This window comes from Pseudorca crassidens, chromosome X, assembly GCF_039906515.1.
Source record: "Pseudorca crassidens isolate mPseCra1 chromosome X, mPseCra1.hap1, whole genome shotgun sequence".
Lineage (NCBI taxonomy): Eukaryota > Metazoa > Chordata > Mammalia > Artiodactyla > Delphinidae > Pseudorca > Pseudorca crassidens.
In genome coordinates, this window is record NC_090317.1 from 104,749,818 (window position 1) to 104,772,532 (window position 22,715).

Genomic DNA, 22,715 nt, shown 5'->3' on the forward strand with positions numbered 1-22,715 from the left:
GATCTGTCCATTGGTGAAAGTGGGGTGTTAAAGTCCCCTACTATGAATGTGTTACTGTCGATTTCCCCCTTTTTTTTTTAATTTTTCTTTTTGTGGTACGTGTGCCTCTCAGTGCTGTACCCTCTCCCGTTGCGGAGCACAGGCTCTGGATGCGCAGGCTCAGCGGCCATGGCTCATGAGCCCAGCCGCTCCACGGCATGTGGGATCCTCCTGGACCAGAGTATGAACCCGTGTCCCCTGCATCAGCAGGCGGACTCTTAACCACTGCGCCACCAGGGAATCCCCTGTTTCCCCTTTTATGACTGTTACTATAAGCCTTATGTATTGAGGTGCTCCTGTGTTGGGTGCATAAATATTTACAATTGTTATATCTTCTTGTTGGATTGATCCCTTTATCATTATGTAGTGTCCTTCTTTGTCTCTTGTAGTAGTCTTTATTTTAAAGTCTATTTTGTCTGATATGAGAATTGCTACTCCAGCTTTCTTTTGGTTTCTATTTGCATGGAATATCTTTTTCCATCCCCTCACTTTCAGTCTTTATGTGTTCCTAGGTCTGAAGTGTGTCTCTTGTACACAGCATATATATGGGTCTTGCTTTTATATCCATGCAGCCCGTCTGTGTCTTTTGGTGGGAGCATTTAATCCATTTATATTTAGGGTAGTTATGGATATGTACGTTCCTATTCCCATTTTCTTAATTGTTTTGGGTTTGTTATTGTAGGTGTTTTCCTTCTCTTGTGTTTCTTGCCTAGAGAAGTTCCTTTAGCATTTGTTGTAAAGCTGGTTTGGTGGTGCTGAAGTCTCTCAGCTTTTGCTTGTCTGTAAAGGTTTTAATTTCTCCATCAAATCTGAATGAGATCCTTACTGGGTAGAGTAATCTTGGTTGTAGGTTTTTCTCCTTCATCACTTTAAATATGTCCTGCCAGTCTCTTCTGGCTTGCAGAGTTTCTGCTGAATGATTAGCTGTTAACCTTAATGGGGATTTCCTTGTGTGTTACTTGTTGTTTTTCCCTTGCTGCTTTTAATATGTTTTCTTTGTATTTAATTTTTGACAGTTTGATTAATATGTGTCTTGGCATGTTTCTCCTTGGATTTATCCTGTATGGGACTCTCTGTGCTTCCTGGACTTGATTAACTATGTCCTTTCCCATATTAGGGGAGTTTTCAAGTATAATCTCTTCAGATATTTTCTCAGTCCCTTTCTTTTTCTCTTCTTCTTCTGGGACCCCTGTAATTCGAATGTTGGTGCATTTAATGTTGTCCCAGAGGTCTGTGTGACTGTCCTCAGTTCTTTTCATTCTTTTTTCTTTATTCTGCTCTGCAGTAGTTATTTCCACTATTTTATCTTCCAGGTCAGTTATCCATTCTTCTGCCTCAGTTATTCTGCTATTGATCCCTTCTAGAGTATTTTAAATTTCATTTATTGTGTTTTTCATCTTTGATTGTTTCCTCTTTAGTTCTTCTAGGTCCTTGTTAAATGTTTCTTGCATTTTCTCTATTCTACTTCCAAGATTTTGGATCATCTTTACTATCATTATTCTGAATTCTTTTTCAGGTAGGCTGCCTATTTCTTCTTCATTTGTTAGGTCTGGTGGGTTTTTATCTTGCTCCTTCATCTGCTGTGTGCTTTTCTGTCTTCTCGTTTTGCTTATCTTACTGTGTTTGGGGTCTCCTTTTTGCAGGCTGCAGTTTCGTAGTTCCCGTTGTTTTTGGTGTCTGTCTCCAGTGGCTAAGGTTGTTTCAGTGGGTTGTGTAGGCTTCCTGGTGGAGGGGACTAGTGTCTGTGTTCTGGTGGATGAGGCTGAGTCTTTCAGGTGGGCAGGTCCACGTCTGGTGGTGTGTTTTGGGGTGTCTGTGGCCTTATTATGATTTTAGGCATCCTCTCTGCTAATGGGTGGGGTTGTGTTCCTGTTTTGCTAGTCGTTTGGCATAGGGTGTCCAGCACTGTAGCTTGCTGGTCGTTGAGTGAAGCTGGGTGTTGGTGTTGAGATGGAGATCTCTGGGAGATTTTCGCCGTTTGATATTACGTGGAGCTGGGAGGTCTCTTGTTGACCAGTGTCCTGAAGTTGGCTCTCTCACCTCAGAGGCACAGCAGTAACTCCTGGCTGCAGCACCAAGAGCCTTTCATCCACACAGCTGCTGAGCTCCCTGAAGCTTCTGCCTGCTCGCTGCCTCTTGAGGTGTGGGGACGTCCCCTCGGATCCCGGTACTCGTTCAGCAGCTTTGCGTCACGAGCTTTCAGACTCTGAGCATCTTTTTTTTTCCCCAAACTGGGTCCTGAAAGGAACTGGAGTTCGAAAAACACATTTTTAAGCTCGTGTATGTTGAAAGAATAAATAAAGCATATATAAGATAGAATTTTCACGAATATTGTTGTTCTAAACCTGGAGATAGTAGTCTGTGCATGTTGACTTTTCCCCCAGCTGTGATCATTTCGACGATTGTAACTAACCCTAGATGTGAGAATTATAATAGCCATATTATAACTATTAAGTCTCCCCCCCATGTCCAAGGCTCAACTAGTTTATGCCACCCATTTATTATTATAAATCATAAGATATAGAGCCTCCTACTTGTGGTCATATGCCATCATTCTTCAGGTTGCAACTTTTGTTTGCACCCGTTTGTGCAACTTAAACAGAGCAACCTCAGATAAAATTTGAAAGTCTTTAAAATCAAACCTCCTCCTTTACTGCCTTTCCCATAGTGGCACCACCCTCTTTTCCTTCGTGCATTCTGTTTTGCCATCCTCTTCTGGAGGTTAAATACCTCCATCGTTCCTCACTCTCTTTTTTCAATAGGACTAGCAATACGGGATTAATTATTCATACTAACAGTTAATTAATTGTAGCTTGAGACTGAGTTGAGAAAAGGTGAATTCAGCCTAAAGTTAAAATCCCAAGTTTTTAATCTGGTATTATAACATTTAAAAACAGGTTAATTTTTTAAAATTCCCTTGTTAAAGAGATATCTACCATTAGGTGATGGATGACAACACACACACACACCCATGGATGACCATGTACACACACATATATGTGTAATTTCCTCACCTCCATCCTGCTGGAGGATGTAAAACCTGAAATATCAATATTACTGAGCTAAGATTGACATCAAAGTATAGTTTGTCCTTAGGGAAGTTTGGGGGACTTCGGTTTGTATTTAAGCTTTTAGAATGATTAGCAAGAAGGTAAGGGCAGCCTCTTAGCTGGCATAGCTTTTGTTAAAACATAATAGAGGTTTTAAAATGAGACACTAATACAGAACTGCTTGTAGCACATAGACTTGTCTGGACAATTTGTTGAGATACACATACACAAAGGATTTTTTAAGCCAAGCAAATTCAGAAATTTCTTGTGAGTTTGTAAATAATAGTAAGTTTCTCCCACCACTTTCACTAACTCTGTGGGTTTTCATGCATAAAATTCTAAATGAGATAAGCCAGTATGCAAACTATGGAGGACCTGGCTTTTGATAGATTGTTTTAGAGGAATCAAAAGCTGATTATAACAATAGGATGTTGCCAGTATTTAAAAAAATATAATGTGAGGTTTTATTTAATGCTTTACTACATTGCTACCTGTTCGGTTTCTGCTATCATGGCCATGTTGATGATTAGCTTCAATTTGGAGCATTACCTATTGTTTCCAAACATATGACTACTTAGGAGTAGGAAGGCATAGTAAATTGCTAACAGACAAAAAAATAGATTAGTCCGCACCTTTCAACTTGCTCCCACAAAGAAAGATAGGGTTTGGGTAGACCCAGTCAGAAGCCATTACCCCTGCCTAAGTATAGAGTTAGGGTGAGAGGAATGATAATTAAGGTTTCTCTAGGCCTATGAGATATAACCAAAGACAGCTAGAATTCTTAAGTTGTTGTCTTATCACAAAAGTAAAAAAAATTGCCTGGGAATACAGATAAACTGATAACTAAAATCTATGAATATTTACACTTGTAAGTTATAAGTTATCTACCAACATATCTATGAACAGTAATCAAATTACATTCAATATATAGTCATTGTGATATATATAAACACTATATATGTAATAGTGTGTGTATATGTATATAATACTATCTACATCTGTATCTCTATACACACAAATATTAATAAATATTAATGGACTGCCTCAAAATATCAGTTACATTTCCAGGCATTGGGGATACAGTAATGAACACAAGAGGCAAGGTTCCAGAAGCTCTAGAGAGTCTGACATCCAGTAAAATTAAAACACACACACACACACACGCACGCACACACACACATATACACAAAAAATATCAGATAGGAATACGTTTTTTGAAGAGATTAAAACGTAATGTGATAGAGTTTGAGTTTGAGGGGCTAACTTAGCCTTTGTGACCCAGGAATGTTATTTCTTGGGTGGTGCCATTTAATTTGAAATTTGAATGACAAGAAGGAACCACCATATACAGATCAGGAGGAAGTACACTTCAGACAGAGGCAACAGCCAATGCAAAAGCCCTAAAATAGGGACAGTCTGGCTTGATAGAGGAACCAAAAGGCCAGCATAGCTGGAGAGTTGCAGGAGGGAAGATTAGATAGCTGAAGTATGAGATGGGGTTGAAATATATGTAGGGGTCTTGTCGTGTATTGCAGTGTCAGGGTAAAGTCAAGGGCTTTGAGTTCTAGCATAAGTACAAGAAAAAGCCATCAAAAGGTTTTAAGTAGGGGAAAAACAGGTAAAGAAAATATCGGTAATACCACTAGAAGAAGACAGGGCAGTTATAATCAGTGCCATAGCCCAGGTAAGAGATGCTAGTATCTTATGCCAGGAGGTGGTTGTAATAATACATGCATGTATTCTACTATCTTAGCCCAGTCATTAATTTATAAACCATTCCTGCTGTATTTATTTTCTTTTTTGCTGTTCTAACAGTCAAGATTTTTTTTTTTTCCCCTGGAAACAGGCATCCTTGCCTCATACATACAGACGCTACCTTTATACAGGTTGTATCTAGGAAATGCTGTTTATCCCACAAACCATTAACAATTATCAAACAAAACAGGAAATTTTAAAAAAACAGAGGTAACAAAATGCTCTGATTTCCAACTTATGCTAAATCTACTCTAATTTGCCTAAGGGATAAGGTCTCCCTTTCTCAAACACATATTTATGTGAACTGGGCGACATACTTTCCCTCTGTGGTCCTCAGTTACTGATTTCTGGAACAGTGGCAGTTCCACAGAACCTGGCACACCTCTAAAAGTTACTGGCCAAGATAGGGTATGAAAAGTAGATTATGAATGCAAAATTATTACGAAATGTAAAGAATTATCATCATTATAAATAAGATGAGTAGCCGTAGGTTAATTATTTTAGCCATACTGTATAGCTATGCCTCATATATATTTTTTGTTCTTTTTTTCCTCCAGCCTGTTCTAATTCCCTTGCTCATTTTTTCCCCCAAAGGATTTGTTTGTGAATGTTTTCTGTGGGGCAAGGGAACATGAGCAGTGTGATAAAAATTGCATTTGAAGTTATAATTTTATTATTGAAACATTTAAAAATATTCCTTTCAAAGGAATGTAAGTAAAAACATAAATATGTAGATGCTTCTTCCTTTCTTTCTCCATTTTATTCTATTCTCATTGGATTCTTATTAATTTATTTCCTCTTCAATTCTGATATCTTCGTGGACATGAATTGATAATGAAGCAAAGGCTAATATAATAAAGAACTTTGTTAAGATATCTCTAGCCACACACTACCTTGACATAAACATGCTGCTGTTGGTCAATTACCAATCTTTAACAATGTTTATGAGATTGAAATGAAAGAACTAAGTGCCATTGATTGCATAGTTAAAATAAAATAATTAAGACAAGACAGTATCTGTTGACATGCTCGAGCTGGAAACCTTCAGAAGAGTAGGCAAAATGATTTTTGTTTTGTTTCATTTTTCTGCTGTAGAATACCCTTTGGGTGGTGGGAGGTGAGGGAGAGAGAAGAAAAAGACAAAACTTCACTCTGTGGAAGTACAAGAAGACTACTGGCGTAGGGAAAACAGAAGAGTGAATAAGCTAATTAATTTGATTGAAAAATGCAACCTGCAGAGAGCAAAAGAGATTTACTGACATTTCTACAAGGACTCATAAAGATAAGCACAGCAAGTTCCATCAACTTCTCTGATAATTGTGGTTAGGACATGCAGGGGGAAACTAGAACCTTTGTGATGGTGAGGGAAAAACAAATGAAAGTAAGTCAGTAAGGAGGCCAAGTGAAGTTGTGTTCTGGTTTACATCAGCAGGAGGAGAGATACGAATAGTCTCTGGGTGAAAATACAAGCCATAACATGGGAAATAATTGTGAATCACCATCAACACTTTGGCTGGAGAGAAAAATATGTCTGACAACTCTGGCTCATCTTTTTTTTTTCTGTCTCTCTCTTTCAAATGTCTGTTCCAACCTGGAAATGAGATAACATATGTGGGAGTGAATAGAGCAAAAGAGTTGCTGAACAAATGGGTGGGTTGTTTTCTCCCAAGTGAAGTGACTAACACATTGCACATGTGAATATCTGAATGAATGGATGAATAAATGAATTAATTTCTTAAGTAGTTTTAATCTGTTAAATGAATTTGTTGCAGTGAACTTTTTTTTTTTTTTTCGCGGTACGGGGGCCTCTCACTGTCGTGGCCTCTCCCGTTGCGGAGCACAGGCTCCTGACGCGCAGGCTCAGCGACCATGGCTCACGGGCCCAGCCGCTCTGCGGCATGTGGGATCTTCCCGGATTGGGGCACGAACCCGCGTCCCCTGCATCGGTAGGCGGACTCTCAACCACTGCGCCACCAGGGAAACCCTGCAGTGAACTTTTTAACAGTGTGTAATCTTAGACTCACTTGTCATTTTATATCATGGTTTCATTAATACATTTTTTTCTTCTAATCATGTTAAAATAAGAATTCCTTGCAGATCAAGGTGGTTCAGGAGCCACTAGCAACAACATCACCTGAGGCGTAGTCAAAAATGCAGAATCTCAGCCCTCATGCAACAGAATCAGAATCTGTAACTTTATGAGAGCTCAGGTGATTCCTAAGCACCCGATTTTTCTATCAACTGAGGTGGGCCAAACATATTAACTACTTTCTCAGAAGCTCCAGAAATGATGCTAGTGATGTCACGTCCATTCCTCAAATGTTGACATGGAACAGCAAGATTCTTGTGAAAGAATATAGAATAGAGACAGTGTGAGAGTATTGACAATTCATTATTGGCTTAATAAGCAGCAGTTATTAACATACAGTAAGTTGATCAGGTTTAAATCGATATGGCCGGCCATGACAGTCTTTTCTGTAAACAACACACAGTTAAAATGTGGACAGAGGGTGGGGGCCCGGGTTCAGTCCCTGGTTGGGGAGCTAAAATCCCACAAGCCACGTGGTATGGCCAAAAAAAAAATGTGGACACAACTTGTTCCGATAATATAAAGTATGTGGCTCTCATAGTTTAAATTATAAATAGGAAAGCCAAATCTCTGGAATTCAGAGAATTGAGAGTAGCATTTTTTGGAACACTGCTTTTTCAGAAAGATAAATAATGATAATTAGAAAATTAAGCTCAATCATTCATTCATCCATCTAACTAACAATTCTTACCTCCTGTGTTCCCTGCACTGTTTTAGATACTGGGGAAATATCAGTGGACAGAACAGACTAAATCCCTCTCTTATTGAGCATGCCTTGTTCGTGGGAGGAGACAGACAATTAAAAAATATGTAAAATATGTATATCATAGCAGATGGCATTAAATGATAAAAAGGGGGAAAAAAGGCAGGGGATAGATTTAGAGAGTGAAACGTTGTGTTACTGTGGGTACATGGTCAGTTAGGGAAGGCCTCCCTGATGAGGTAATATTTAAGAAGAGGCCTAAACGAAGGGAGGGAATGTCCATGCTAATAGCTGTGCTAAAGGGAAGCAAATGGCAAGATCTCAAGGCAGGAGTGAGCTCAGCATGTTTGAGAAACAATGTGTCAGGTAAAGTGTTGCTATTCTCATTTATGGCTAGAAAACTGATTCAAATTAAATCAGTGGACTGTCTCAACAGGAGCAGATTTAATGGAAGTTGACGTTTTTATAATCTTAATTCTGGTATTTCTGATTGGAAAAGTGTATACATTTTTGTACTATATTGTCTTATGTCTGATTGATAAGTGATATTATTTATGCATTCAATTAATATTTATTGTATGTCTCGTATATGCCAGATATTATATAGTAACATAATTTTTGAAGTTGAGAGTGGGTTTTTATTGCATAAATTAATATGATCTTAGAGTGTCAACATACCCCATTTTTACTAGTGATAATTTAAACAGACTTCCAATCGTATTTAAGTGTCACCTTTGGTTTGTGATGACATCTGAGAGTTTCTTCACCCACTTTGTAAGTATTTAATCAGGAAGATTGAATTGAGTGTTGCCATAGTGTATTTGCCACAAGAATCTATTGCATCCAACCATGCAGCTTCTTTATTATGTTACTGTTACTATATTGAATTTATGCTGTCAAAATGCAAATGAATTTGTTTGCATTTTGAACTTTAATATTGCTCTGGATAGTTGAAGAATCTCAGTAATTAAACTGTTGTTAAGCTATATGGATGGAGGAATAAAATAGCATCAAGATCCAAGTGGAAAGGAAAGTTTGGTTTGATTTTGTTCTCAGAGACATTAAACACTAATTCACTTTTGAGATTTATTATAAAAAACCCCGGTAGTCCTACATGATGTATGCCCCTCTTCCATTCCAGTTGAGGGAAGTGGCTGAGGTAGCATCATCCCCTGGCCCTTGCTTCTCTGTGGTCACTGGGAAAGTGGCCCCATTCATGGCTACTTTAGTCTTGGGGGATTGCTAGGTGCTTCATGTGACAGAGCTCCCTTTTGGAGGTGAGGTGGCAGAAATCAGGACCCAGGAATGGCCCAAGTTGGGGCCCCAATAAGTGACCCTCCACACCTTAAGCTGGTTTACCAACATCATCCTCAGGATACGGGTGAGCCAGGACCACATGGGCCTCCTCTTTACTCAGAGTTACTGGCAAATAAGAAGACAGACATTCCTGGAACTCATTTGTTAATTCGGTAAATCCCAATACAATCAAAAAAAAAAACACAGTGGTGCATTTTTGTTTCACAGAGTCCTTTTTGAACACAATACTGTTTTTCATATTCCATTCAGTGGAAAAATAAATACTAAATAAATACGTTTGATTTTGAGGGAGGATCGAAAGTTTCATTTCTGTTGTTGGAAGAGAAACTTTGCAGGTGAGTTCTTTCTAAAATATTTATTGTGAGGCTGTAGAATAAAAACTGGCCTCCACTACCAGGTTGCAGGGTATAATAGAATGGTAAGTGTGAGAATTAGTGGGAGCTTTCGAAAAATGTGCCTGACCTGTTCTCCTTGCTTTCTTCCCTGGCCCAAGATGTCAGTGTACCGATTGGTGGGAGTGATGGTGTTGTAGAAAAGAGCATGGACACATCTGTTTTGGGGGAAAAAAAAGAAACTTCATATGATTCTGTTAGACCGTTGCCTCACTTCATTCTCCAATGGAAACTCCTACTACACTAGTGCCTAAGATTTAGAGACAGAAGACCACTGTCTAGTGTCAGGCTTTGCAGCTGGGTCTTTTAAGGTGTGGTTAGGAGTTGGAGGAAAGAGGATGGCCTTTTTAAGGCAAGGAGGTGCAGGGGAGCAGGAGGGATTAAGCACGTGCACAGATTCTGATGATAGACTTTAAGAAATTTAGTATGGGAACTGGCAGAAATTGGTGGTGGAGGTGGTGACAGTAAAGGTGGTCAAGTAGAAGTGACAGTGATGGTGAAAGTCTTATGCATTTGGGAGTCATTACTTTATTGGATTCTTAGTTTTAAGCCTTATGTTTCACAGGGCATTCAGTGACCTTTGATAAATGTTCTAAGCCTTGAGAGTTGAAAAATACTCATGTGCTTTATATGGCCCATTCATTACTGCCGGACAACAGAAACCCTTTATGTATTTGTACATATGTGACTGAAAGTTTTCTTGAATTTATCAATATTGTTTTTCTGTTTTAAAGCAATGTTTGCTTTTTTTGCCTGGAATATATCAGATTTTCTGTTTCTTACATTTAATGAAACATTATAAATATTTAAAATGTCTGGTCATTCATTTTACTTTGTCACCATATGTTTGACGGGAACCGGGTCTCAAAGTGTATGGTGGTTTCTGTCATTAACGTAAACCTCATAATGTCACCTTGTTTTGGTGAGAAGAAAGAGTAAAATTATCTATTAATGACAAAAATCTAGAAAATCCCAGTAAATGACCTTCTTTTTTCTTCTCTTTTTCCTTCTTGATAATCACTGACATAAATGAAATGAGGAATAGATACAAAAGTTATCTCTAAAAAAATATCATTTGTACAGGTAATATAGCATAATGGTGAAGCAGACCCCAGGGCCACAATACCTGATTCCCACTTTCGCACCTCCCCTTGCTTGCCTTTTGACTCAGGTAAACCTTTGTTCCCCCATCGGTAAATTGGGGCTAATATCAGTTCCTGCATCATTAGGATTAATTACAGTAATACTTTTATTGTCTGACAAATGATGAATATAATTTGTTACTCACAAATAAAATTTTATTTATAAGTCCCAAATTGTGCAAGGTCAGAATTACTATTTAATAGATAGTGTACTACTTATAAAGTATTATTAGCTTATAAATAATTGGGTAAAGACATTTTTATTTACCATAAACTTACGTCCATATTATCTCCATGCCTCTGGTTAATAAAGTGGCCATGCTGCCTGGGGTCAGCTACCAAAACATTTGCCACTTGTCATCATCCCAGGGCTTATGTAAATATTATGCCTGAGTCCTGAGAACCAATACAATAATTTTCAACCCTGGGTGTTCATTGGAATCACCTGGCTAGAGATAAATTCCACTAATTCACCTTTATGTGATAATTTGAATAAAAACTGGACTTAAACATCACCTTCAATGGCCACTTTATTAATAGAGTAAATGAAATAAAAACCCATATACAGGGATTTATAGGGTTTATATAGCTACACGTTTAAGCATATGTCAGAATTCTTGGAGCATCTGGTTGCGTGTAAGCAATTCCTGAGGTAAAATCAGAACTCTATAATCTATTCATTAAAACCATTTTGCTAAGATTTTCAAGCCAACAGTTTAAATAAGTGAATAAATTAATTTTAGTTTTTATCAGTGTGATTTTAGTTACTAAATGGCATGTAGTTTAAAAATGTCTTGTTAATTCAGTTTCTCTAATTCACACTGGCCAACTATATGTTTTATTGACAACTTAAATCATGGGATTGTATTGTGAATTTATAACATGTTAATTGAACATCGCTGGTGATTCTTTTGTAATCTAGAAATTCACAATAATACTTTACCTTCTGTTAGTTGTATTTCTTCGTTAAGAATTGCATATAAACAAATAATTATGAAGTCTAGGAAATTGGGCTTGAGAACTTGTCTTCCTAAAGGGTTTACCATTCTTGGTAATTTTGTAATTTTTAACTGTAATCCCCTAGGATTTATAAAGTCTGTACTTTTACATACATGATTAATTTTTTGTAAGTATTTTTACATCTTTTTTATAATATATTAACATAAAGTCCAAGAAACACTCTTAAGAGTATCAAATATAGGCTGAAATTAATAAAAACATGTACAATTTTGGCATTTATAAGTTTGTGTCTAGAGAATGGAAATATCAAAAATTGCTGTTCATATTTATTGCTAGATTCCTTAACTCAGAATATCATTCCTTATAAATATTGCATTGCATAAAGAAATGGTATGGTAAAGACTTCAAATAAGGATTTTTGCTGTTGTAAATCCAATTATCTGTTGGTTTAGAGTTGTGCTAATACTGTAGCCAGTAGCCACATGTAGCTATTTAATTGAAATTAAATTATTATAGTTAAGTATAGGTAAAATTTCAGTTTCTCAGTCACACTAGCCATATCTCAAGTGCACAGTAACCACTCATGGCTATAGTGGCTACAGTATTGGAGAGTGCAGATCTACAAAATTTACATTATTGTAGAAGATTCTGGACAGTACTGGTTGGGGAATAAATGCTTTCCCAGGGTCCAACAGCATCTCTGTAAAGCAGATCCTATGTTTGCATTGATTTCTTTCATGTTAAGGAAGCTAATGTTCCTGCAGTGGGTGTGAGGTGAGAGACAGATCTCCAATAAAATTATTTTAAAAACGGTATACCTTAAGATGCCTTTTATTGTAACTAACAAATAGCCCAACTCAAAGTGGTTTGTAGCATTGCTCCTTAAAGTGTGATCCATGCACCAGCGACATTGGGATCCCCTGGGCATTTGTTAGAAATGAAGAATCTCAGCCCTCTTCTCAGACCCACTGACTTAGAGTCCATAATAAGACACACTCACCACGTGAGCCATATACACATTAAAGTTTGGGAAGCAATGGTTAAAACAATAAGGATATCTATTATCTTATTACAATAAATTTACAGGTGGGGTGACTCGAGACTATTAAGTCTGTGACTCAGTTGTGCCATCAGAGTCCTAGCTTCTTTCAGTGTATTGGTTTTGCTAGTCTCCCTCTGTCCACCTATGCTTTTTACAATTGGAAGTTGGCTGCAGCAGTTTGTAGTATCATATCCTGCATCCTTCTGCCTCTGGACTTTGTCAGGACCATCTCCTGTCTGGAGCTATTTTATTACAATTTGCCTACCTCCTCTCTCAAGTGCCAGTCATATTTATGCTCCATTCTTCTTTTGATTTTATGTCCTTTTCTAAATGACCACTTGAAAACCATAAATTGAAACCAAGAAGAATGCAAACTCTTTCCTTGCCTGTGGGTGGTAGATTTTTATTTTATGAATTTGATAAATTTCCCTAATTTATTTGCATCTTGAGAATGTTAGTTGGAAATGTGGACTGACTTTCTCATTTTAATAGTATTTTAGGTTGAACAAAATGAAATTGTCATTTTCATGGAATAAAAACCTCAAGTACCAGCAACTTCATATGACCCAACCTAATACAACATTTTATCCATGAAGAAGGAAAATAATTCAAGGTTAAGAGCACAGACTTGGGTCACAGTTTACCATTTATATACAGACTTAACATGTCTGTGAGACACGTTGGGCAAGTTCTTTAACCTTTCCAAGTTACAGTGTCCTCAGAAATAAAATAACAGTATTAGCTACCTCATTAGGTGATAATCAGAACCAAATGTAATTATTGAGTGATTTTCAAAGACAAGTTAATCATGCTCCACCTTCACAATTTCTTTCATTTCTGCACTTGTCTTTATCATTATACACTAAATACTTTCCCTTAAAATAATCATTTTTTTTACTTTTTACTTAATTTTCATCCTAAGCTATATGATTTCATATATACATTAAAATCATATGTATATACACACTATATATAAATATATATGTACACACACGTAAGCTCTGTGTGTGTGTACACACACTCGTGTGAGTGCACTAAGACATCCCCCAAGGGGATAGGATGATGTTATTGGTTCAGGAGCCACACTTTGAGAACCATTGGTCTAGAGAGGAAAAGCAGGGATCTATTTGTCTGGGAAACACTGATGTAATTGTACCAGTCATTAAAATATTGAACCACACAGGCTGCACACCAAGTGTCCCCATACAACATCTGCCACCCAGTTATGCCGGCCCCTTCTCCAAGAACCTTCAATTACACATTCCTACATTCCACCTATAAAAGATGCAATACCTGACAAAGTGCTTACTGGTATATCCATTCTTACTGGTTAGTCTCTGACTCCAGGTTTATAAGATGAAACCACTATTAAACATAAAAGATTATTCGAGGTTCAGACTTCAGATTTTCAGGCAGAACTCAAGAAATTTCCCAGAACCCATGGATTAGTGTAGGGTATGACATTGTATAACTCTCCCACACCTTATATCATCAAGCTGTGTTGGCCTTCCTGGTCCTTTCTGATGCCTCAGGACGTTTGCACAGGTGATTTCTTCTATTTAGAAAGTGTTTACCCCTTCCTCTTCACTACTTCCTCTTACTTCAGACTTTAGAGTTATTCAAATATTAGTGCTTCAGAAAGCCTTCCTTACCTCACAGACTCAGTTCAGTTACTCTCATTTCATAGCATGATCACAATTACAATTAACTAATGGCCTAATGAGCTCTATATTATCTATGGCCCCCATCCTCAGAATGTAAGATCTGTGACTGTAAGGGGCTGTGTGGGTCTTTCTCACCTCTCCATTCATAATATCTAAGTACTCAATAATTTTACATTTAATAAGTGTATGACTCAGTTTTTTAAGTCTCAACTCTCAGGCTATGTGTTGTGTAATGACACCATTCATAATGAACCCAGGTCAACTTGGAGCTGCTTTTATGTCTGCTCTGAATGTATATAAATCTAATTATAATGATTTCCTTGTACTATTATAATTGTTGATGTATGAATTTCCATAAAGGTCTCTAAGCTACTTGAATATAAGGATATTTTCTTTTGTCTGTTCCTAACAAACAGGAGTTTCCAGCACAGATATGGAACTCAGTGAATATTTGTTGAATGAAACGTCTGTCCAAAAGTAAAAAAATATATATATATATATATATTTTTTAAATGAAATCCCTTATTAACACTAACACATGTGTGTTAGACTTGAAACATTTCTTCAAGTATAAGTAATAATGTGGGATTTTTTCCTTAGTTTATACATTGTGAGATTTTTAGCTCAATATAACAAGAAACGGGGCAGGAAAAACAACAAACACAAGGAACGATATTGCAGCCAATTTTCATGAAATCTTATTATCAAGTCAGTTCTCAAGGGATAGACTAAACCAATAAAGTAAAAGATTTATATACCTTGCAATGTCAGGATGGTGTTCATTGCCTAAGAGACTTAAACTAGCAACTTTTGAGTTTTTGCTTCCACTTAAATGGATGCTTCATCTATGTTGTTTCCCATAAAAATAAAACATCTACTTCTTGTGTTTGATAAATGAAAGCTTGTTCTCATAGACTTTTGATTACACTGTGCCTCAGGAGACATGTGTCTCTATAAGGTTAAAGGTGTAATGGTAAATTGTATAATCTAAATTATTTTAAAACACTCTCAGTTACGTGTGTATTTTGTATGTTTAAACATGCAGACTATTGGAAATTTCTTGTAAAGATTTTATAAATCAGAATAATAAATTTCTAACTGGAATTATGTCCTCTTTATTGACATAAAGAGATCAGTGTGCAGTATACTATGGTTTTCAAAAATGCTTTAAACATGCCTTCATGAAGAATATTTACCTTAAAACAGGTACTAATACTTCTCATTTGAGTCTCAACTTTTTGTTGAATTAATGGATGAAATAACCTTTTTTTTTTTTTTTCTCTTCGGGGACATTTTATGGTTTTATTTTTTTTATTTTTTAACATCTTTATGTTTAACATCTTTATTGGAGTATAATTGCTTTACAATGGTGTGTTAGTTTCTGCTTTACAACAAAATGAATCAGTTATATATATATATATACATATGTTCCCATATCTCTTCCCTCTTGCATCTCCCTCCCTATCCCAACCCTCCAGGCTGTCACAAAGCACCGAGCTGATCTCCCTGTGCTATGCAGCTGCTTCCCACTAGCTATCTACCTTACGTTTGATAGTGTATATATGTCCATGCCTCTCTCTCGCTTTGTCACAGCTTACCCTTCCCCCTCCCCATATTCTCTAGTAGGTTTGTGTCTTTATTCCTGTTTTACCCCTAGGTTTTTCATGACATTTTTTTCTTAAATTCCATGTATATGTGTTAGCATACGATATTTGTCTCTCTCTTTCTGACTTACTTCACTCTGTATGACAGACTCTAGGTCTATCCACCTCATTACAAATAGCTCAATTTTGTTTCTTTTTATGGCTGAGTAATATTCCATTGTATATATATGCCACATCTTCTTTATCCATTCATCTGATGATGGACACTTAGGTTGTTTCCATCTCCGGGCTATTGTAAATGGAGCTGCAATGAACATTTTGGTACATGACTCTTTTTGAATTATGGTTTTCTCAGGGTATATGCCCAGTAGTGGGATTGCTGGGTCATATGGCAGTTCTATTTGTAGTTTTTTTTTTTTTTTTTCTTCTTTTTTGCTTTTGGAAAAGTCTGTATTTTTATTTATTACATGTATTTTTATATTCTTTTTTACTTGAAAGATTTGAGGCCGATTATCAATTATGAGATGAAGCAGTATATTCTTTTTTTTTTTTTAACATCTTTATTGGGGTATAATTGCTTTACAATGGTGTGTTAGTTTCTGCTTTATAACAAAGTGAATCAGTCATACTTAAACATATGTTCCCATATGTCTTTCCTCTTGCGTCTCCCTCCCTCCCACCCTCCCTATCCCACCCCTCCAGGCTGTCACAAAGCACCGAGCCAATATCCCTGTGCCATGCGGCTGCTTCCCACTAGCTATCTACCTTACTACGTTTGTTAGTGTGTATATGCCCATGACACTCTCTCGCCCTGTCACAGCTCACCCTTCCCCCTCCCCATAACCTCAAGTCCGTTCTCTAGGAGGTCTGCGTCTTTATTCCTGCTTTACCCCTAGGTTCTTCATGACATTTTTTTCCTTAAATTCCATATATATGTGTTAGCATACGGTATTTGTCTTTTTCTTTCTGACTTACTTCACTCTGTATGACAGACTCTAGGTCTATCCACCTCATTACAAATAGCTCAATTTCGTTTCTTTTTATGGCTGAGTAATATTCCATTGTATATATGTGCCACATCTTCTTTATCCATTCATCCGATGATGGGCACTTAGGTTGTTTCCATCTCCGGGCTATTGTAAATAGAGCTGCAATGAACATTTTGGTACATGACTCTTTTTGAATTTTGGTTTTCTCAGGGTATATGCCCAGTAGTGGGATTGCTGGGTCATATGGTAGTTCTATTTGTAGTTTTTTAAGGAACCTCCATACTGTTCTCCATAGTGGCTGAACCAATTCACATTCCCACCAGCAGTGCAAGAGTGTTCCCTTTTCTCCACACCCTCTCCAGCATTTATTGTTTCTAGATTTTTTGATGATGGCCATTCTGACTGGTGTGAGATGATATCTCATTGTAGTTTTGATTTGCATTTCTCTAATGATTAATGATGTTGAGCATTCTTTCATGTGTTTGTTGGCGGTCTGTATATCTTCTTTGGAGAAATGTCTATTTAGGTCTTCTGCCCATTTTTGGATTGGGTTGTTTGTTTTCTTGTTATTGAGCTGCGTGAGCTGCTTGTAAATTTTGGAGATTAATCCTTTGTCGGTTGCTTCATTTGCAAATATTTTCTCCCATTCTGAGGGTTGTCTTTTGGTCTTGTTTATGGTTTCCTTTGCTGTGCAAAAGCTTTGAAGTTTCATTAGGTCCCATTTGTTTATTTTTGTTTTTATTTCCATTACTCTAGGAGGTGGGTCAGAAAGGATCTTGCTGTGATTTATGTCAGAGTGTCCTGCCTATGTTTTCCTCTAAAAGTTTGATAGTGTCTGGCCTTACATTTAGGTCTTTAATCCATTTTGAGCTTATTTTTGTGTATGGTGTTAGGGAGTGATCTAATCTCTTACTTTTACATGTACCTGTCCAGTTTTCCCAGGACCACTTATTGAAGAGGCTGTCCTTTCTCCACTGTACATTGCTGCGTCTTTTATCAAAGATAAGGTGACCATATGTGCGTGGGTTTATCTCTGGGTGTTCTATCCTGTTCCATTGATCTATCTTTCTGTTTTTGTGCCAGTACCATACTGTCTTGATTACTGTAGCTTTGTAGTATAGTCTGAAGTCAGGGAGCCTGATTCCTCCAGCTCCATTTTTCGTTCTCAAGATTGCTTTGGCTCTTCGGGGTCTTTTTTGTTTCCATACAAATTGTGAAATTTTTTGTTCTAGTTCTGTGAAAAATGCCAGTGGTAGTTTGATAGGGGTTGCCTTGAATCAAATTCTATCAAACATTTAGAGAAGAGCTAACACCCATCCTTCTCAAACTCTTCCAAAATATAGCAGAGGGAGGAACACTCCCAAACTCATTCTGTGAGGCCACCATCACCCTCATACCAAAACCAGACAAGGATGTCACAAAGAAAGAAAACTGCAGGCCAATATCACTGATGAACATAGATGCAAAAATCCTCAACAAAATACTAGCAAACAGAATGCAACAGCACATTAAATGGATCATACACCATGATCAAGTGGGGTTTATTCCAGGAATGCAAGGTTTCTTCAATATACGCAAATCAATCAACGTGATACACCATATTAACAAATTGAAGGAGAAAAACCATATGATCATCTCAAGAGATGCAGAGAAAGCTTTTGACAAAATTCAGCACACATTTATGATAAAAACCCTGCAGAAAGTAGGCACAGAGGGAACTTTCCTCAACATAATAAAGGCCATATATGACAAACCCACAGCCAACATCATCCTCAGTGGTGAAAAACTGAAAGCATTTCCACTAAGATCAGGAACAAGACAAGGTTGCCCACTCTCACCACTCTTATTCAACATAGTTTTGGAAGTTTTAGCCACAGCAATCACAGAAGAAAAGGAAATAAAAGGATTCCAAATCGGAAAAGAAGAAGTAAAGCTGTCACTATTTGCAGATGACATGGTACTATACATAGAGAATCCTAAAGATGCTACCAGAAAACTACTAGAGCTAATGAATGAATTTGGTAAAGTAGCAGGATACAAAATTAATGCACAGAAATCTCTGGCATTCCTATATACTAATGATGGAAAATCTGAAAGTGAAATCAAGAAAACACTCCCATTTACCATTGCAACAAAAAGAATAAAATATTTAGGAATAAACCTACCTACGGAGACAAAAGGCCTATATGCAGAAAATTATAAGACACTGAGGAAAGAAATTAAAGATGATACAAATAGATGGAGAGATGTACCATGTTCTTGGATTGGAAGAATCAACATTGTGAAATAACCTAAATTTTACCTTTCATCCTCACCATGAAATTGTGTGATTGATAGGCAAGATATTGTCTCACGTCCCTGATGCTGGTATTCAAATTGAGAACGTTTAAGAAGTTAGTTCTAGGGCATATAGCCAGGCTGTGAACCAAAACCAAGCCTTTGGACTTTAAATCCATTACCCATTGGTAATAGGTAATTACATTACCCTATTTTTTTTTTGGAAAAAAAAAACAAAAATGCATTCTTTGACTTATCTAGTTCTACATAACAAATGACTCCAAAACGTAGTGGCTTAATACAAAAGTTTATAATTATATCGTGATTCTGTAGATCAGGAATATGGGCAGGGCTCATCTAGGTTGTTGTTCTGCAATCGTGGTATGACTGGGGTCACTCATTGGGCTTCATCAGGAAGCTCAACTTCTAAGAGAGCATTTTATCCTCCAGAGTTACTTTCAAGATGGTCTCTAATCATTCAGTAGTCTAGCTTGGGCTTCCTTACAGCATGGCAGCTGGGTTCCAACAGAGAGAATACAAAAGCTACCTGTTCTCTTACAGCCTATGCTTGGAACTCGTATAGCGTCACTTCTGCCACATTCTGTTGGTCAGAACAAATCACAAGGCCACTCCATATTCATGAGCATGGAAAATGGACTCCATGTCTTGATGGCATGACAAAGAATTTTGTGGCCGTCTTTTATCACCACACATAGTAAAATTAAAATAATGGATATGTAAACAAATGATTGCCAGGATATACTACTAACTCAGTTACCAGAGATGGCTCACACTTTATTTAGCATGTTCACATTTAGTTAGCTATGTGAAACTTCCTAAAAATTGGGATGTGTGAACTATAATAAGTTAAAGAAAGAATAACTTCAGAGGTGATTGATTATGGGCTTTATTTATTTACCTTCCTTCTTAATGTCCAATGATGCCCAAACCATGTGAACACACATTTAGTTATAAATGTTAATAATTTTACCTAGTAATAGGTTTAATAATAGTAAGTAAAGTTGTTTTGACAGGCAATAATAGGCATCTTTCAAATTTTCAGTTTACATAAAGTTCTAATGGATCTCCAGAATCAGCAACTGAAAGAGTTACATGACTGGCTAACAAAAACAGAAGAGAGAACAAGGAAAATGGAAAAAGAACCCTTTGGACCTGATCTTGAGGACCTAAAACGCCAAGTACAACAACATAAGGTTAGTATATTTTATGCTATTTGTTTTCATCTGAAAAACAAACTAAGTGTATATGTGTATTACGTACATACACATGCCATGGTTTATAGATGAGAAAGAATTAAAGCTTCAATTGAGAAGAGTTTTAAAATAATTCTTACCTAATACTTTTTGCGATGTTTACTTTTTCAAATACAAAATAGCTAGGCATTTCATATTTGAAAAAAATGAAATATATTCCTGGAAGAGAACAATGCCGGCTATGTGATTTATTAAAGTTTTGGTTTCTTAGAAGAGGGTCTCTGTAGGGATTACCTGCAAATCAAAGTTAAGTAATAAGGCAAGATTTTTTAAACATGGCTTTACCTTCGATTCATAAGGTCTTAGAGCAGGCCAAGCTTGATGAAAAATGAACATCTGTAACATTGCTTTCCTATAAAATGTAGCATCTAATAATTTTAATATTTCCATGTTACCTTTCTTCAGTTTATTTGTACACTTACAGTTATGCTCCCTGGTTTCCAGAAAGTATTTATTGTTTCTGTGATTAGAATTTCTACAGAAATATTTTTCTTTTCAGCTTCCATTTTTAATTGAGGTATAACTGACATATGACATTATATTCATTTCAGGTGTGCAACAAAATGATTCAATATTTGTATATACTGGAAAATGACCACCACAATAAGTCTAGTTAACATCCACCACCATATAAAGTTAGAATTTTTTTTCTTGTGAAGAGAGCTTTTAATATTTACTTTCTTGTCAAATTTTAAATATGCACTATAACATTATTGATTATAGTTACCATGTTCTACATTACACCCCCATGACTTACTTATTTTGTAACTGCAAGTTTGTACCTCTTCACCCCATTCACCCATTTCACCCAGTCCCCAAGCCCCCTCCCCTCTGGCAACCACCATTCTTTTCTCTGCATCTGTAAGTTTTGTTTTGTTTGTTTGTTTATAATGGTTTTTAGATTCCACATATACTTGAAATCATACAGTGTTTGTTTTTGTCTAACTTATTTTGCTTACCATAATTCCCTCAAGGTCCATCCAATTTGTCACAAACAGCCAAGATTTTATTATTTTTTATGTGTTTTTATAGAATATATACAACATTCCAGTGTATATATACACCACACTTTCTTTATCCATTCATCCGTCAGTAGACACTAAGGTTGTTTCCATGTCTTGGCTACTGTAAATAATGCTGCACTGAACGTGGGGGTGCAGATATCTTTTCGAGGTAGTATTTTTGTTTTCTTCAGATAAATATCCAGAAGTGGAATTGCTGGATCATATGTAAGTTTTATTTTTAATTTTTTGGAGAACAACCATACTGTTTTCCACAGTGGCCACACTAGTTTACATTCCCCCCAACAGTGCATGAGGATCCCCCTTTCTCTACATTCTCCCCAACACTTGTTATTTCTTGTCTTTTTGATAATAGTGGTTTTGACTTTGCATTTCCCTGATTAGTGATGTTGAACATCTTTTCATGTGCCTTTTGGCCACTCATATGTTTTCTTTGGAAAAATATCCAGTTCCTCTGAACATTTTTTAATCAGATTTTTTTTTTTTTTTTTTTTTTGCTGTTGAGGTGTATGAGTTCGTTATATATTTTGGATATTTTGGATTTTAATCCCTTATCAGATATGTGATTTGCAAGTATTTTCTCCCATTTGGTAGGTTGCCTTTTCATTTTGTTGATGTTTTCCTTTGCTGTGCAGAAGCTTGTTAGTCTGATGTCGTCTCACTGGTTATTTTTGCTTTTGTTCCCTTTGCTTTTGTACTCAGATCTAAAAAATCATTTCCACGACTAATGTCAAGGAGCTTACCACTTATGATTTCTTCTAGGGGTTTTATGGTTTCAGGTCTTACATTCAAGTCTTTAATCCACTTTGAGTTGATTTTTGTGTAAGGTAAAAGATAGAAGTCTAATTTCATTCTTTTGCATGTTCTGTCCAGTTTTCTCAGCACCACTTATTGAAGAGACTGTCCTTTCCCCCTTGTATATTCTGAGTGCCTTTGTTGTAAACTAATTGACTGTTTATGCATGGGTTTATTTCTGGGCTCTCTATTCTGTTCCACTGATCTATGTGTCTGTTTTTTATGCCAATACCATACTGTTTTGATTACTATAGTTTTGTAATATAAATTGAAATCAGGTAGCTTGGTGTCTCCAGCTTTGTTCTTCTTTCTCAAGATTGCATTGGCTATTTGGGGGCTTTTGTGGTTCCATACAAATTTTGGGATTGTTTGTTTTATTTCCATGAAAAATGTGATTGGAATTTTGATAGGGATCACATTGAATCCCTTGATTGCTTTGGGTATATGGACATTGTAACAGTATTCTTCCATTCAATGAGCATGGCATATCTTTCCATTTATTTGTGTCTTCTTCAGTTTCTTTCATCAGTGTCTTACAGTTTTCAGCATACAGGTCTTTCACCTCCTTGGTTAAATTTATTGGTAAGCATTTTATTCTTTT

The 22,715-nt window shown here is 36.6% G+C and overlaps 1 protein-coding gene across 2 annotated transcripts in view; it reads left to right on the forward strand.

Moving 5' to 3' along the window:
• DMD (dystrophin) overlaps positions 1–22,715 on the forward strand; it is a 2,128,065-nt gene that overhangs the window by 580,235 nt on the left and 1,525,115 nt on the right. For both annotated transcript variants that reach the window (XM_067723245.1, XM_067723244.1), the window contains exon 12: positions 20,087–20,237. In XM_067723245.1, the coding sequence (XP_067579346.1) occupies positions 20,087–20,237 (151 nt within the window). The remainder of the gene's footprint in view (positions 1–20,086; positions 20,238–22,715) is intronic.